The sequence below is a fragment of the Pituophis catenifer genome, unplaced genomic scaffold, assembly GCF_029215685.1.
Source record: "Pituophis catenifer annectens isolate HBS135680 unplaced genomic scaffold, rPitCat1.0.hap2 SCAF_13, whole genome shotgun sequence".
Classification (NCBI taxonomy): domain Eukaryota; kingdom Metazoa; phylum Chordata; class Lepidosauria; order Squamata; family Colubridae; genus Pituophis; species Pituophis catenifer.
The window spans coordinates 7950298-7966363 of NW_027256893.1; the positions used below are offsets into that span (position 1 = coordinate 7950298).

General features: G+C 40.4%; 1 protein-coding gene across 1 annotated transcript in view; it reads left to right on the top strand.

Moving 5' to 3' along the window:
- Positions 1–16066, top strand: part of SLC12A4 (solute carrier family 12 member 4) — a 79790-nt gene that overhangs the window by 37174 nt on the left and 26550 nt on the right. Inside the window, exons 5-11 of the mRNA XM_070953168.1 lie at positions 427–481; positions 2247–2377; positions 5874–6115; positions 11138–11352; positions 13268–13432; positions 13542–13640; positions 14837–14894. Coding sequence (XP_070809269.1) covers positions 427–481; positions 2247–2377; positions 5874–6115; positions 11138–11352; positions 13268–13432; positions 13542–13640; positions 14837–14894 — 965 coding nt within the window. The remainder of the gene's footprint in view (positions 1–426; positions 482–2246; positions 2378–5873; positions 6116–11137; positions 11353–13267; positions 13433–13541; positions 13641–14836; positions 14895–16066) is intronic.

The following is a 16066-nucleotide window of genomic DNA, read 5'->3' on the forward strand; positions in this document are numbered from 1 at the left end:
ACAGGCCCATTTGATGCAAGTGAAGGAAACATTGAAGGAGAATATTAGTAGCTCAGGCTTGAAATGTGGAGTCTTTGGTGGTCTCTGAGTTTGGTTGTTTTGTTGGAGATGTTTCATTACCCAAACTAAGTAACATCATCAATGGAGGAAACATCTGTTGACCCTTAAAATTTCTAGAATTCTCTGTCAAATACATGCATTTTCAAGTGTTTTCATCCATACCGAATTTGGTTTTGTTCTTCAGAGATTTATCCTTCTGTTGGATGGATAGTACAGAATCCCAAATCCCTTACGTAATAACATTCTTTTGGGTTGGAAGGACAGACAACTAAAAGATTTGGTTACATCCCTTTGCAAACGTGGTGTATTTAAATTTGATGACTCTTGTGTTCCTATATGTTTAAACTCTGTTATTGTCATTCACAGACCATGCTGACAGCTATATCGATGAGCGCAATTGCAACTAATGGTGTAGTTCCAGGTACACTGTGATTTATTTGTCGTGATTATAATTTTGGAGCTCTTGAGTCCCAGTGGGGAAAAGATATATGAATGAATGAATGAATGAATGAATGAATGAATGAATGAATGTCTTGCTATCAAGTTGATCTCAACTACCTAGACAGATTTTCCCCAGAACAGAGCTGTGGTGGCACAGTGGTTAGAAGGCAGTATTGCAGGCTAACTCTGGCCACTGCCAAGAGTTCAATCCTAATCGGCTCAAGATTGATTCAGCCTTCCATCCTTCCGAGGTCGGTAAAATGAGGACCCAGATTGTTGGAAGCAAGATGCCGATTCTGTAAACTGTTTAGAGAGGGCTTGTAAAGCCCTGTGAAGCAGTATAAGTCTAAGTGCTATTGCTATTGAAAATCTGGTCCTTTCAACAACCCATCCAATGTTCTGAGTTCATTCTGTTCTTCCTTTTCTTTCTTTTCTGTCCACTTTTCCCAGCATTATAGGAAACAGACTTTCAGAGACAGTCTGTTGTGGTAGCCTGTTAACATCCTGACGTTTAGTTTTCCAGAAAAAAATCTGCTTCTCTTAGCTGTGAACGTTTTTATTTATTTATTTATTTTAAAAAAATATGTATTTCTAACCTTGCCTTGATTATTTTTACAAATAATTCAAGGTGGCAAACTTACCCAACACACTTTCCTCCTTTTCCCACAACAACAACCTTGTGAGGTGGGTTGGGATGAGAGACAGTGACTGGCCCAAAGTCACCCAGCTGGCTTTCATGCCTAAAATGAGACTAGAACTCCCCATCTCCTGGTGATTGGCTCAAAGTCAACCAACTGGCTTTCGTGGCTGAGATGGGACTAGAACTCCCCGTCTCCTGGTGAATTGGCCCAAAGTCACCCAATCAGCTTTCATGCCTAAGGTGGGACTACAATTCCCACTTTAGGAGCCAGAGTGGCACAGTGGTTAGAGTGCGGTCCTGCAGGCTACTTCTGTTGACTGCCGACTGCTTTCAATTTGGCAGTTCGAATCTCACCAGGCTCAAGGTTGACTCAGCCTTCCATCCTTCCGAGGTGAGTAAAATGAGGACCCAAATTGTTGCGGGCAATATGCTGACTCTGTAGACCGCTTAGAGAGGGCTGTGAAGCACGGTAAAGCGGTATGTAAGTCTAAGTCCGTGATGGCGAACCTATGGCACGCGTGCCACAGGTGGCACGTGGAGCCATATCTGTGGGCACGCAAGTGTTGCCCTAGCTCAGCTACAGCGCATATGTGCACGTCGACCAGTTGAATTTCGGGCCTTCCGGGCCCACTGGAAGTTGAGAAACGAGCCGTTTCCAGCCTCCAGAGGGTGAGGGAGGCCATTTTCATCCTCCTCAGGCTCCTAGAAAGCCTCTGGAGCCTGGGGAGGGCAAAAAAAGGACCTACCAGGCCCACCGGTAATCTTTTTGCCATTGTGTGCCAAAAGAGGGGGAGTGTGGGAACTGGGTGGATGTTGCGCGTGCAACATTGAATTATGGGTGTGGGCATGCATGCGCACGGCCCCCCCTGTGTTCTCCCCCCTTTTGGCACTCGACAGCAAAAAGGTTAGCCATCACTGGTCTAAGTCCTATTGCTATTGCTATTCCCCATCTCCTGGTGATTGGCCCAAAGTCAATTAACTGGCTTTCGTGGCTAAGGTGGGACTAGAACTCCCCATCTCCTGGTGAGCATCCTCATGTTGGATATTTGTTTAATTTATTTGCTTAAATAAAACTTTTCACTTTTGCTTGTTTTTTGTGCGGTAGCTGGTGGTTCCTACTTCATGATTTCAAGATCACTGGGTCCTGAATTTGGAGGTGCTGTGGGACTGTGTTTCTACTTGGGAACAACATTTGCAGGTGCCATGTACATCCTGGGTGCCATTGAGATCCTACTCGTAAGTAGTCAAAAATATATTGCCAGAGAAGTCACAATGTATTGGAATTACCAATGAACATGCAGAGAGATTCGTTGAGATTGTTCCATTATTGCTTCGGCTAATTGAAGCACCTATTTTCTTACAACTTCAAAAACGGTATTTGGCCTTACATGCTTCTTCTTGGTGGTGTTCAGATAGCAAGGATAAGCCACTGATAATTCTTTACTTTTTGTTAAGATTCCACCTCCCATCATATATTTTTTTTGTAATTTTTTAAAATTTTTAAAGGCAAACAAACATACATTTTTTCTGAATAGAGTATTGACCGAGTCAAAATTCATACAGCTTATTTTCCCCAAATTTAATTTTTATAATTCAATTTCTGCCATTATATTTTTTTCTATTTTTCCCTTTTTCATCTCTATTTTATATTTAATATATAATCAACATTACCATCCACCCTAACCTCCTAAATTTAATCTCCTTTAATTTCTTCCTTTCACATATATTTTTCTTTTTTTTTTCCAAAAAAGTTTTTATTTTTATTTCTCATAAACACATTTACATGTACAGTCATTTATACATCATTTTTCATTCATCTTATCTTTTAACTTTCATTTTTAATTTTTACTTTTTCGGGGCTGCTCTTTTACCCTTTACCTTTACTCCAACCTTTCTTCTTCTCCTCCCCTTCTCTTCCTTCCTCTTTCTCCTCCTACTTTCTTCGTTCTTCCTCTTCTTCTCTTTCCTACTTCCCCTTCCCTTCCCCCACTCCTCTCTTCTTCCCCCCTTCTAGCCTTCTCTTCTACTCCTTTTTCCCCTCCCTTTTCTTCCTCTCCTTTTCCCTTTCTTCTTTCTCTCCCTCTCCTCTCCTCTCTTTTCCCTTCCTCTCTCTCTACTCCTTCCCCTCTCTCTTGTTGTTTCCCTTTTCAGTTCAATCTAGAATAGTATTTGAGCAGCCCCAATTTTCTATTTATCTCCATTCTCATTTCAAGTTCTTATTTGATTAATATTTATTTCTATTTCACCATTTGTATACATTTTTATAATAATCTCACTTTTTCCCTTTTAACCCCCCCCCTTTCTCCTTTTACTAGGCATCATCCGGATTTCTATTTTTCTGATTATTTTCTCCCATTTTTTCCCTATCTATTTTATCTCTATATCCTTATTCATATTTCCTTTCTAACCATTCGTAAAATTTATCCCATGTCCTGAAATATATTGAGTCCTCTTTATCTTTTATTCTCAATGTTAATCTATTCATTTCTGCACATTCTAAAATTTTCTTTATAATTTCTCCTTCCAACGGGATTTTATCTGCTTTCCAGTTTTGTGCAAATACAATTCTAGCTGCTTTTATTATATGAATAATCATATATATATCTTCTTTACTATAATTCTCCGGTAAAATTCCCAATAAGAATATCTCTGGTTTTAACTCTATATGTTGCTGCAACATTCCCTCTAACCATGCCTGTATTTTCACCCAATAATGTTTTGCTTCTTTACACAACCACATATGATAATATGATCCCGGCAAATGGTGACATTTCCAACACTTAGCTGAATTATCTTTAAACATCTTAGCTAATCTTTCTGGTGGCATATGCCATCTATAAAACATCTTCTACAAATTTTCTTTATAAGCTGTTGCCATTGTTAATTTATAGTTTGTTTCCCAAAGTTGTTGCCATTTCTCCAGTTCTATAGTGTATCCAAAATTCTTTGCCCATGCTATCATTGTTTCTTTTACTTCTTCATCTTCTAGTCTAATCCGAAATATATAATTTCTTAATCATTTTTTCATCTGTTCCTGTCAATATTTCATCCAATTCTGATTTCCCCAAGTTAAAGCCAAATTGTCTATGATCTGCTTCATATCTTGATTGTATTTGCAGTCTTGTATACCAATCTATCTCAATCCCTTGACTCTCTAGTTCTTGTTTTGGTTTCAGTTCTCCCTGACATATATTTTTCAATAATAACATATATTATTCTATTGAAACCCTTTAATTTACACACCATCATTTTCATATTTCACAGTTATTTCTAAATAACCATTTTTTTCTAAAAGTGGACCAGATTATCATCTCTTATTTCCGTATTAATCATTTTCCCCTTTTAATAATATATTTCTTCAGTTTTGTTTTCTGCGTTTTTTTTAAGTAAAAACATCTTATTCTCTTTCTCTTTCATTTAAATTTCCATTTCATCTGCTACTTAAATCCCTTAAATAATTTCAAATTATCATTTTACATTTAATTAAACCTATCTTCCATTTCCATTTCATATATATCATTTTGTATTTTACAACCATTATTTTTCTATAATAATTATTATGTCTTTTAGATTTTTGCAGGGCAGATCTGAGGCCAGCGAGGAGAAGCAAGCAGGAAGCAGATTTTTGCCTTCTTGCTTTGATCATAGGATTTAGTGGCAGTAAAAAAACAAAAACAAAAAACCCTTAAAATATAGAAATCCAATGGCTGTTTTGTCCTCCACCAGAATTGAAAAACCTCTTGCAATAATTTCCTTCCTGCTTTCTTTTATATCATATCTATTAGATTTTAAAATAAATTGTAGTTTCTTGCCTCTTAATGTCCCACCCTTAGAAAAATATAGGTACATTGTAAGTGTTGATAATGATAATGATGATGATGATATCATGTCATTTTATTGAGAAGTAAGACCCCCTGAACTGAATGGGACTTAATCCCAGTTCAGGTAGCATGGGATTTTAATCCATGTTTAAGAAGTAAGCATGGAATTCTATAACATATCTTCTCCTTTAAAGGGTCTATTGCAGAGGTGGGTTTCAGCAGGTTCTGACCAGTTCTGAAGAACCGGTAGCGGAAATTTTGAGTAGTTCGGAGAATCAATAGTAAAAATTCTGACTGGCCCCGCCCCCATCTATTCTCTGCTTCCCAAGTCCCAGCTGATCGGGAGGAAATGGAGATTTTGTAGTAACTTTCCCCTGGATTGAGGAGGGAATGGAGATTTTACAGTATCCTTCTTCTGGCATGGGGTGGGAATGGAGATTTTACAGTATCCTTCCTCTGCCACACCCACCATGCCATGCCCACCATGCCATGCCATGCCCACCAAGCCACACCCACAGAACCAGTAGTAAAAAAAATTGAAACCCTATTGATTATGTAAAGGCATCTCCATTGCAGAATTCCCTTAGCAGTAGCTTTTCAGATAATTTAGGACAGTGTTTCTCAACCACAGCAATTTTGGCTGGGGAATTCTGGGAGCTGAAGTCCACACACATTAAATCTACTGAGATTGAGGAGCACTGTATTTCCCAGGTCCAGCATGGTTCAGAAGTCGTCTTGGTTGAAATTCTGGAAGCTTCAATCTCAAATAATCCGGTGGCCGGCCTAATTGGAGGGGAGGGCTGTGGTGTCTGATTTACTTCTGGATGTTGTGCACCTCTCGACTTCCCAGTGTGTGTCTTGGACAGCTTGTTTTTGTTGCCAACACTAAAGTCATGTTCTTACTCTTTCAGACATATATTGCTCCCCAGGCCGCCATTTTCCATTCAACTGGGGTCCATGATACTTCCAGTGCCACACTGAATAACATGCGAGTCTATGGGACCTTATTTCTCACCTTCATGGCTCTTGTAGTCTTTGTGGGTGTAAAATATGTGAACAAGTTTGCTTCACTCTTTTTGGCTTGTGTCATCATTTCCATCTTATCCATCTATGCTGGGTCAATTAAATCCATCTTCAGTCCACCTTTTTTCCCGTAAGTAGAAGTACTTGGGGAGGTCAATTTATAATGCCAGTTGTGTGTGGTAAAATCTCTAGCTCGCTTGGAGGGAGGTGTTAAGAGGGAACTGAGCTTAGAGTCCTTGCACTGCAGAAAGTAGAACAGACCTGAAGAATTAGAATCCTTGAAAGGTCTTATCTGACTATTCCCCAGGGAATGCTGTCCGTCTGGCAAGGTTCTTGCAATATATAATAGTGGCCAAAATTGTGGAAACTTTTTGGGGAAAGTGTATTTCTGAGGTTTGATGGCTAATAGCACCACTTTTTGGGGGCGTTTCAAGATAATCCTATTCCACTGCTGGAATGGCCTGGGAATAGCCCAGACCTTAACCCAATTGAAAATCTATGGAGCCGACTGAAGAAACTTGTGAGTCAGAAGTGTTAAGGATATTGTTGTTGTGTTACCAACCAGCAGAGTGTAGCATGACTCAGCATTACAATGAATCAGCAGGAAAACTTTAAAGTAACACAATACATATTCATATTAAAGTCACAGAACACATATATTGCCTGGACAACTTGTTAGGCTCAAACCATATCCTAACAAGAAGCGACCCAGCAGTAAAACCCAGTTAATAGAAGCAGTCATTCAATCTTGGTTTCACATGAGAACAGCTGCAGAACTAAAAGACTTGGTTCACTCCATGGGAAGACGTTGTAAGGCCGTAATTAATGCTAAAGGTTACCCAACTAAGTATTAACTGACATGGTGATAATTTTTGCATATCTTGTTTTTTCTATGGTGATCATTTTTTTATATCTCATTTTTTCTATGTGTTTCACTTTTCTTCTTTATACTGTCACTGCTATTCTAATAGCAAATCCTTCATAAAAGTTATGGCATTACATTCTTGATTAAATTATCTTTCCATTGATATATAATTTTTTTTTTTTAAATTTGATTTATATGCCGCCCTTCTCCGAAGACTCAGGGCGGCTTACAATGTGCTCAGCAATAGCCTTCATCCTTTTGTATATTTATACAAAGTCAGCTTATTGCCCCCATAAACTGGGTCCTCATTTCACCTACCTTAGAAAGGATGGAAGGCTGAGTCAACCTTGAGCCTTGGCGAGATTCGAACCCTGCAGTAATTGCAGGCAGCTGGTCTTAATAAGCTTAATAACAGGGTGCCTTAAACCCCTGTACTACCAAGGCTCTTATTTTAAGGTACTACTTATTTTAGGGTACTACTCCCCCAAGGCTCTTATTTTAGGGTACTACTCCCCCCCCAAAAAAAGTGGTGTTATTAGCTAGTTTTAGGAAATACACTTGTCCCAAAAGGTTTCCACAATTTTGGCCACTACTGTAGGTGACTAACAATAAAGCTTCTATTCGAGACTATCCACAAGTGGTGCCTGAAAGAACCCAGGGAGGAAGGAGAAGAGGCCATGATGGGAAGGTTAAAAGATATTCCATCTTAGAGTCCATTGAGGGAGGAGACCTTTGAGGTCAATATCTAATTTCCCCGAGGGAAGAATTACATGACGAATTCTTGTAAACTGGTTATCAACAATAAAGAACCCTGTTTGACCCATTCTCAGAGCTGTTCTGGTGGCTTGCGTCTGGCAAGTTGGATGTTAATGAAGTAGTCCTCATTACCATTCATTTAGTGACCATTCAAGTTTTTTTTTTTATTTTTTTTTTTATTTTTTTTTTCATTTTTATTTATTTTTATATGCCGCCCTTCTCCGAAGACTCAGGGCGGCTTACAATGCGTTAAGCAATAGCCTTCATACTTTTGTATATTTTATACAAAGTCAGCTTATTGCCCCCACAAACCGGGTCCTCATATATAGGTTATAGTGGCACTGAAGAAAGTGACACATGATCATTTTTCACATTTACAACCGTTGCAGCATTCCCATGGTCACGTGATCAAAATCCAGGTGCTTGGCTACTGACTCATATTTATGACGGTTGCAGTGTCCCGGGCTCATGGGATTCTCTTTTGCGACCTTCTGACAAGCAAAGTCAAGGAGGAGTCCAGATTCATTTTACAACCGTGTTACTAACTTAACAACTGTAGCGATTCCCTCAACAACTGTGACAAGGAAGGTCATTAAATTGGGCAAAATTCACTTAAGAACTGGAAAAGTTGGGGTCAACTGCGGTCATAAGTCGAGGACTATCTCTAACGGCAGAAGCTCCTAACAATGAACCTTATCGATGGAATTCCACTCCCTACTAAATATATTCATTATTTTGGAGTCCTTTGATGGGTTTGCTTTTGTCATTAGTGGCCCGGTGGTTTCTTTTAGAAAACTGAGATGTCACTGGACTTCGTTTTTCTTGCACTAAATGAATACAGAATTATTTCCGGGAGTCCACTTTGTGAAAGTAAAAGCAATAAAGATTCTGAATCTTGGAAACTTTCCAGATTATTAAGGCATCTGCTTAGAAACGGTTTCTCAGGGTGAAATGTAGAAGCAGTACGGCTGAAAAGGAGTCTTTCATTATTTGTGCATTTTATTTATTTATTTATTTATTTATTTATTTATTTATTTATTTATTTATTTATTTATTTACAGTGGCATTTATACAGGATATAAATAAATATACAGATAATGTACGCCGTGTGTTTTATCATAATACAGTCAAGCAATTTTAACACAGAAAGTAAGGACGGAGAAAAGGTCCAATATTTGCAGTTGTTTTCTCTTTGTTTTGATTGTTTAAGTTCTCACATATAACAAATGTTCAGTGTTGTTTTGTGCTCTGGTAGAAGAATGCAAAATAGAGTCTGTGGTTTGTTTAATCTTTATATTTCCTCCTCTTAATCAAATCAAATCAAACCTTTATTGTCAATGCACAACATGTGTACAATGAAATTTAATTGGTGCAGCCTCTCCCTCCCCCTGAAACACAGAATACATCTCAATAACTCAATAAATGAAAGAAAAAGAAATCCCTAAACCCAAATAAGTAATAATTAGCACACATTCCCATATACATACAGTATATGTTTATCACATTATATTATATTACACCGGTATGATCATGTTGCATGTAGCGCTGGCCCAGCAAGCCTATCATATTATTATTATTATTATTATTTTAATTTGATTTATATGCCGCCCTTCTCCGGAGACTCAGGGCGGCTTACAATGCGTTAAGCAATAGCCTTCATACTTATTGCCCCCACAAACTGGGTCCTCATTTAACCTACCTTAGAAAGGATGGAAGGCTGAGTCAACCTTGAGCCTGGTAAGATTCGAACCTGCAGAAATTGCAGGCAGCTGTGTTAATAACAGGGTGCATTAAACCACTGTACTACCAAGGCTCTTAAACCTTATTGTGGTGTTACATTGCGTTCAGAAGTCTGATGGCCCACAGATAAAAGCTATTTTTCAGCCTCTTCGTTTGGCTGGCTATGCTTCTATATCTCCTGCCCGATGGTACCCTGTTTCCCCAAAAATAAGACATCCCCTGATAATAAACCCAATCAGGCTTTTGAGCGAATGCGCTAAAATAAGCCCCTCCCACCCCAAAATAAGCCCTCCCCGAAAATATTTAAACACATGCACAGCCAGTCCCCGCCATTTCCTCTGGTTAGGGTTAAGGAGTCAGAGCTGGAAATCAGGTAAGATGGCGAGAGGAGCCCCGTCTTGCTCCACGCGCCCCAAAATAATAAGACCTCCCCGAAAATAAGGCCAAGAGCTTATTTCGGGGTTCAAAAAAATATAAGGCAGGGTCTTATTTTTGGGGAAACACAGTAGGAGAGTAAGGAAGTGCTGACCAGATAATATATATCGTTGTATTTATATATCCAAGTTAATATGTCCCCAGAGATAAGGAGAATCCAAGACGTCGGTGCCTTCCGCCGTGCCCTTAAAACCTTCTTTTTCCAGCAAGCCAGGCTGGCCTAACACTTTTAAAAATGTTTTTAATTGTTTGTTATTGTTTTTAATCATGGGGCCAAATTTATATATATCTTTTTAATTGTATTTTAATGTTTGTAGTTTATCCTTTTACTTGGCTGTTCACCGCCCTGAGTCCTCAGGGAGAAGGGCGGTATACAAATGTAAAAATAAATAAATAAATAACTTTCAGATGGGTTGGAATAGAAAAAAATGTTTGAATTCCTAAACCAAAATTGGTTATTTTAATCGAAAAGAATGCAACTTGTAAAAGAAAAAAGGGTAGAAGGGTTTTTTTTCCCAACCCTCATTGCTAATATTAGAACTTGGAATCTTCCTCTGAAAACTGATTAAGGGGATAAATTTAGCTAAGCGCTAAGAGAAAAGTTTCTTTTCATAGATCAGCAAATGTTGATGTTTTCACCCTCAGTTTTACATGCCCAGCTGCTTATTTTGGAAAGTCAGAGGCTGGATTTAGACTTATTCCTGCTGCCTTTGTGGTGTTTATCAAAAGGAGGTCTAATAAGATTAGATATAAAGACACATCCTTGCATATTTTTATTGAGCCATTTTTGGCAGCTTTTTGAGAAAAGCTGGGGTAGTGGGCAGTGGTGAAATCCAGCAGGTTCTGACAGGTTCTGGAGAACCGGTGGCGGAAATTTTGAGCAGTTCGGAGAACCGGTAGCGGAAATTTTGAGCAGTTCAAACAACTGGTAGCGGAAATTTTGAGCAGTTTGGAGAACCGGTAGCGGAAATTTTGAGCAGTTTGGAGAACCGGTAGTGGAAATTTTGAGCAGTTCAGAGAACCGGTAGCGGAAATTTTGAGCAGTTCAGAGAACCAGTAGCAGAAATTTTGAGCAGTTTGGAGAACCAGCAAATACGACCTCTGGCTGGCCCCAGAGTGGGGGTGGGAAAGGAGATTCTGCAATATCCTTCCCCCAGGAGTGGGGAGGGAATGTGGATTTTGCAGTATCCTTCCCCTGCCATGCAACCAAGCCACGCTCATCAAGCCACGCCACACCCACAGAACCGGTAGTAAAAAAAATTGGATTTCACCACTGGTAGTGGGGGGATATTTTTCTTAGAATAGAAATGTGCAAGCCTTCACATGGTGAAAACATTGATGTCCTTTTTTTCCTAGGGTCTGCATGCTAGGCAATCGGACTCTTTCAAGGGACCAGTTTGATGTTTGTGCCAAAACGACGGTGGTCAACAATGTGACGGTGCCCACCAATCTCACCAACCTCTTTTGCCCGGGTTACAACACAACCTCCAGCCACTGCGATGAATATTTTCATTTAAATAACGTGACCGAGATTGTCGGTATCCCGGGAGCGGCAAGTGGCATTTTGAAAGGTAATCTTAACACCATGGCGTAACTTTGGGGATGAGGAAGTAAGAGCATTGGTGAACACGTCAGGGTTTGCATATCATCCATTCCCATGGACGAGACCTTTATGGAGGATCTGTGGCAGCTGTATGGGGGGGGGTGAGGGGGGAAATTGAGTCTGAAGCTTTGGAGAGATCCTGCCAGTTGGTGTACACCACTATTTCTCAACCGTGGCAACTTTAAGGCAGTGGTGGGATTCGGATAATTTTAACAACTGGTTCTCTGCCCTAATGACCAGCTGGGTGGGCGTGGCCATGGTGGGCGTGGCCAGGGGATGTGACAGGCAGCACTTAGCCTCCTGCACCCCCCTGGGAGCAAAAATGGGCCATGGGGGGGCCCACGCCACACACCCCATACCATGTTTTGGGCCTAGTAAGCCTCCCTGCACTTACCTGGGAGCCAAAATGGGGCGTGTGGGGACTCCTGGAAGGGGTGGGGTGGTGAGGGGCGGGGCCAGCCAGCAATTTAACTACCGGTTTGCCCGAACCGGCTGAATCCCATCACTGCTTTAAGGTGTCTGGACTTTAGCTCCCAGAATTCTTCAGCTGGCATGACTGGTTGGGGAATTCTGGGAGCTGGAGTTCACACATCTTAAAGTTGCCGAGGTTGAGAAACACCGATTACAGTTCATTGAATTAAATAGGACAGGAGATGAGGTTGATCTGTTTTCCTGATTAAACCAGTCCTTTATTTAGAACCAAAGTCATCAGAGAAGGCAGTGGTGCTAGGACTGGTTAGTGGAACAAGAAGAAGGGGCATGCCAAGAAATACGTTGGCCTGATAACGTCAAAACTGTTACAAAGATGAGCATCCAACAACTGAAAGAAGCTAGGAATGACAGGAGAGCATGGAGGCCACTTGTCTATAAAGTTGCCAACAGTCTGTCACAGCTGAATGCTTAAAACAACAACAACACAGAACCATTCTCTTTATCTTTGAAGGAAAGAGACTGTTCTTCAAGGACTCTGTGGTTTGTGGGCTGAAGGACCCAACATCCCACATCTGGCATCTCCTTCTAGGGTTAGGAAAATCTCCAGTCCGAAACCTTGTAAAATGATGGTCAGTTAAGGGCTGAGCCATCTCATACTTTTGAGATGTTTTGGTTTTCATACGACCCAAGTTTGAAGTTCCCTGATGTATACATAGTGGGAGGAACAGCCTGTCTGATGCGTTCATCAGATCTCTGATGTACCGTATTTTTCAGAGTATAAGACACACCTTTTTTCCCCAAAAAAGAGGGTGAAAATCTGGGTGCATCTTATACTCCGAATGTAGCCCCGCCCAGCTTCTCAAACGGAGGTTTCAGAGGCTGAAAAAAGCATCAGAAACAAAGCTTCAGAAAAAAAGCCCCCAAACAGAGCTTCGGAGCCTTTTTTTTCTGAAGCTCTGTTTCGGAGGCTTTCAGAGGCAAGAAAAAAAGTATTTTCTGAAACAGTTTCAGAAGTTTCAGAGGCAGAAAAAAAAAAAGCAAGGCACAGAGTTCACAATCAAGGAACCTATTGCTAAAATTCACCTCTGGGAACAGCTGATTGCGGTCCGATCCATCTGCCAATCAGCTTTTTTTCTTATTTTCCTCCCCAAAAACTAAGGTGCGTCTTATACTCCGAAAAATACGGTATACATAGTGAGAGGAACTTCCTGTTGTATTGACAGCTACCTTGATTGCCTTTTCTCCCATTGTGACTTGTCAAATTTTTAATGGTTTCAAGTATGGAATCTATGAGTTGTTAGCTATTCTGTTTGGTAAAGAATTTTCCCATTTCTGGACAACCAAGAAGACCAACCTGCATGTAGAAGCTTTGCTTAGTGTTTAGTAAACCTAGCAAGTTGGGGTTTTTTCTCTCCATTTATTCCCAATTGCTCTTGTTTCCACCACCCTAGATAATGTCTGGGGTAATTACTTGGAGAAAGGCGAGATCCTGGAAAGAGCGGGCTGTCCTTCTGCTGACGTAGCTGGAAATAAGAACAACCTCCACTTGTATGTGTATGCAGACATTGCGACTTCCTTCACTGTCCTTGTTGGCATCTTCTTCCCCTCTGTGACTGGTGAGAAGATACAAAGTCTCTGGGAGTATTTTTGGTGTGTTGTGGGTTTTTTTGGGGTTTTTTTTTTTGGAAGTATCAGTACTATCTGCCTTTTTGTTTTCCTTTTAAGGCATCATGGCCGGTTCCAACCGATCAGGAGACCTCAAGGATGCTCAAAGATCTATTCCAGTGGGAACCATTCTTGCTATCGCCACCACCTCTCTTGTCTGTATCCTTTAAACATAGGAATGTACATGCTATGGTTTTAGTACTTCAGAAGCTTCATTTTGGGGGTCAGAATATTTAACTAATAGTTAGTAATTGGTCAGACTATCTAACCAGGGGTGGGCTTCAAAAATTTTAGCAAGGGGTTCTTTGCCCAGTTGCTGGGTGGGCGTGGCCATGGTGGGGGTGGCCTAGCCGGCTTCTTGCACCATGGCTGGGGGGAGGGCATTTTTGTCCTCCCCGGGCTCCAGAGGCTTTCCTTGAGCCTCCGGGAGGGCGAAAACGGCCTCCCCGGGCTCCAGAGGCCCTCTGGTTCCCTTGAAATAAAGGATAGTATTCCTGCTGGTTGTAGGTGTGCTTTTCATTTACCTGTTCTTGTACCTCCAAGGTATTTCTTGCCCTTCTCAAAGATATAAAAACAGAAGTGTTAAGCACCCATCAGGGTTATTGCACTTATTTTTCCCTTTCTCAATCTCTTCCTTCTGCACAAAACATATGAACAAGTCCCTTTTTTTGTGATCTCAGTCTATTGAAGTCACATTTGGCGGTGTTTAGAAGGTAGACAGGGACACAACAAAAAAAGAAGTCCACCTGGTATTAAGTAACTATCTCAAATATGATCTGGAAAATGTTTTCTGCATTATTTCACCTGCTACGTTAGGCCAACAAAAGCATCATGTTTTTATCCATGTATTGTGTAAACACAACAATGATGTGCTGTTAAGTATTACGTTGGCTTTTGTGTGTCAAATAGTTGTGGAACTGTGGTCGATTCTTGAGATGCTAGAGTTGACTTGAAGGACCTACATGTTCTCCAGATGCAATGACTTAAATGTTGTTGATATGCTGAAGCAGAGAAATGACATTCTCATTACTATGTGCTATGAATATGTATGTAATTAACCCTTAAATGCTATAGAGTATTTAATTTCTCCCAATATATTTAATTTCAACCCATTACCAAATGCTGTTAAGAAGAGTGTGACAAGAGGAAGAATGGCATCCTCTTACAAATTATCAAGATGACTTTTGTGCTGTCCTGATCATTGCTATTTTACAATTTGCAAAGTAAAATTGTACTGGCAGAGTCTGGACTATTTTTGCAGAAGATAAGAGGAATATTTATGCCCAGTTGCTACAAACGTAGGTATTAATTGCATAAAAATTCTGGCTTCCTTAACCTTGATTTGCACCTCACAGATTTCAGCTGTGTGTTGTTGTTTGGAGCGTGCATCGAAGGCATTGTTCTTAGAGATAAGTAAGTAATTATTCCAGATTTTCCTCTCAAGGGAGGGAGTCAATTTACCCCCCCCCTCCCGATTGCTATTGCTGCTTTCCTTTGCAGTATAGATATCTGATTTTTCTTTTTGACAAACTACATGGAACGTACCGTATTTTTCGGAGTATAAAATGCACCTTTTCCCCCAAAAAAAGGGTGAAAATCTGGGTGCATTTTATACTCTGAATGTAGCCCCACCCAGCTTCTCAAACGAGGTTTCAGAGGCTGAAAAAAGCATCAGAAACGAAGCTTCAGAAAAGAAGCCCCCAAACAGAGCTTCAGAAAAAAAAAGCCCCCAAACAGAGCTTCAGAAAAGAAGCCCCCAAACAGAGCTTCAGAAAAAAAAAGCCCCCAAACAGAGCTTCAGAAAAAAAAGCCCCCAAACGGAGCTTCAGAAAAGAAGCCCCCAAACAGAGCTTCAGAAAAAAAAGCCCCCAAACGGAGCTTCAGAAAAGAAGCCCCCAAACAGAACTTCAGAAAAAAAAAGCCCCCAAACAGCTTCAGGAAAAAAAGCCCCAAACGGAGCTTCAGAAAAAAAAGCCCCCAAACGGAGCTTCAGGAAAAAAAGCCCCAAACAGAACTTCAGAAAAAAAAAGCCCCCAAACAGAGCTTCAGGAAAAAAAGCCCCAAACAGAGCTTCAGGAAAAAAAGCCCCCAAACGGAGCTTCAGAAAAGAAGCCTCCAAACAGAACTTCAGAAAAGAAGCCCCCAAACAGAGCTTCAGAGGCTTTTTTCTGAAGCTGTTTTGGAGGCTTTCAGAAGCAGAAAACGAAGTTTTTTCTGAAACAGAGTTTCAGAGGTTTCAGAGGCAGAAAAAAAGGCAAAAGAAAGCAAGGCACAGAGCTCATAACCAAGGAACCTGTTGCTAAAATTCACCTCCGGGAACAGCTGATTGGGGGTATTTCGGGAGGCCGATCCACCTACCAATCAGCTTTTTTCTTATTTTCCTCCCCAAAAACTAAGGTGCACCTTATACTCTGAAAAATATGGTATTTTTTTTTTCTCCTAATAAGCATTAGTGGCTTTCAGCACACAGGACTATTATACGCAGCGCATGATTTCATGCAGACTTTAAAAAGTATCATACAAAATGCTCAGTAATGGCTAAAACTCTAAAACCTCACTTTTCCTTTTTTTTTTTTTTTTTAAAA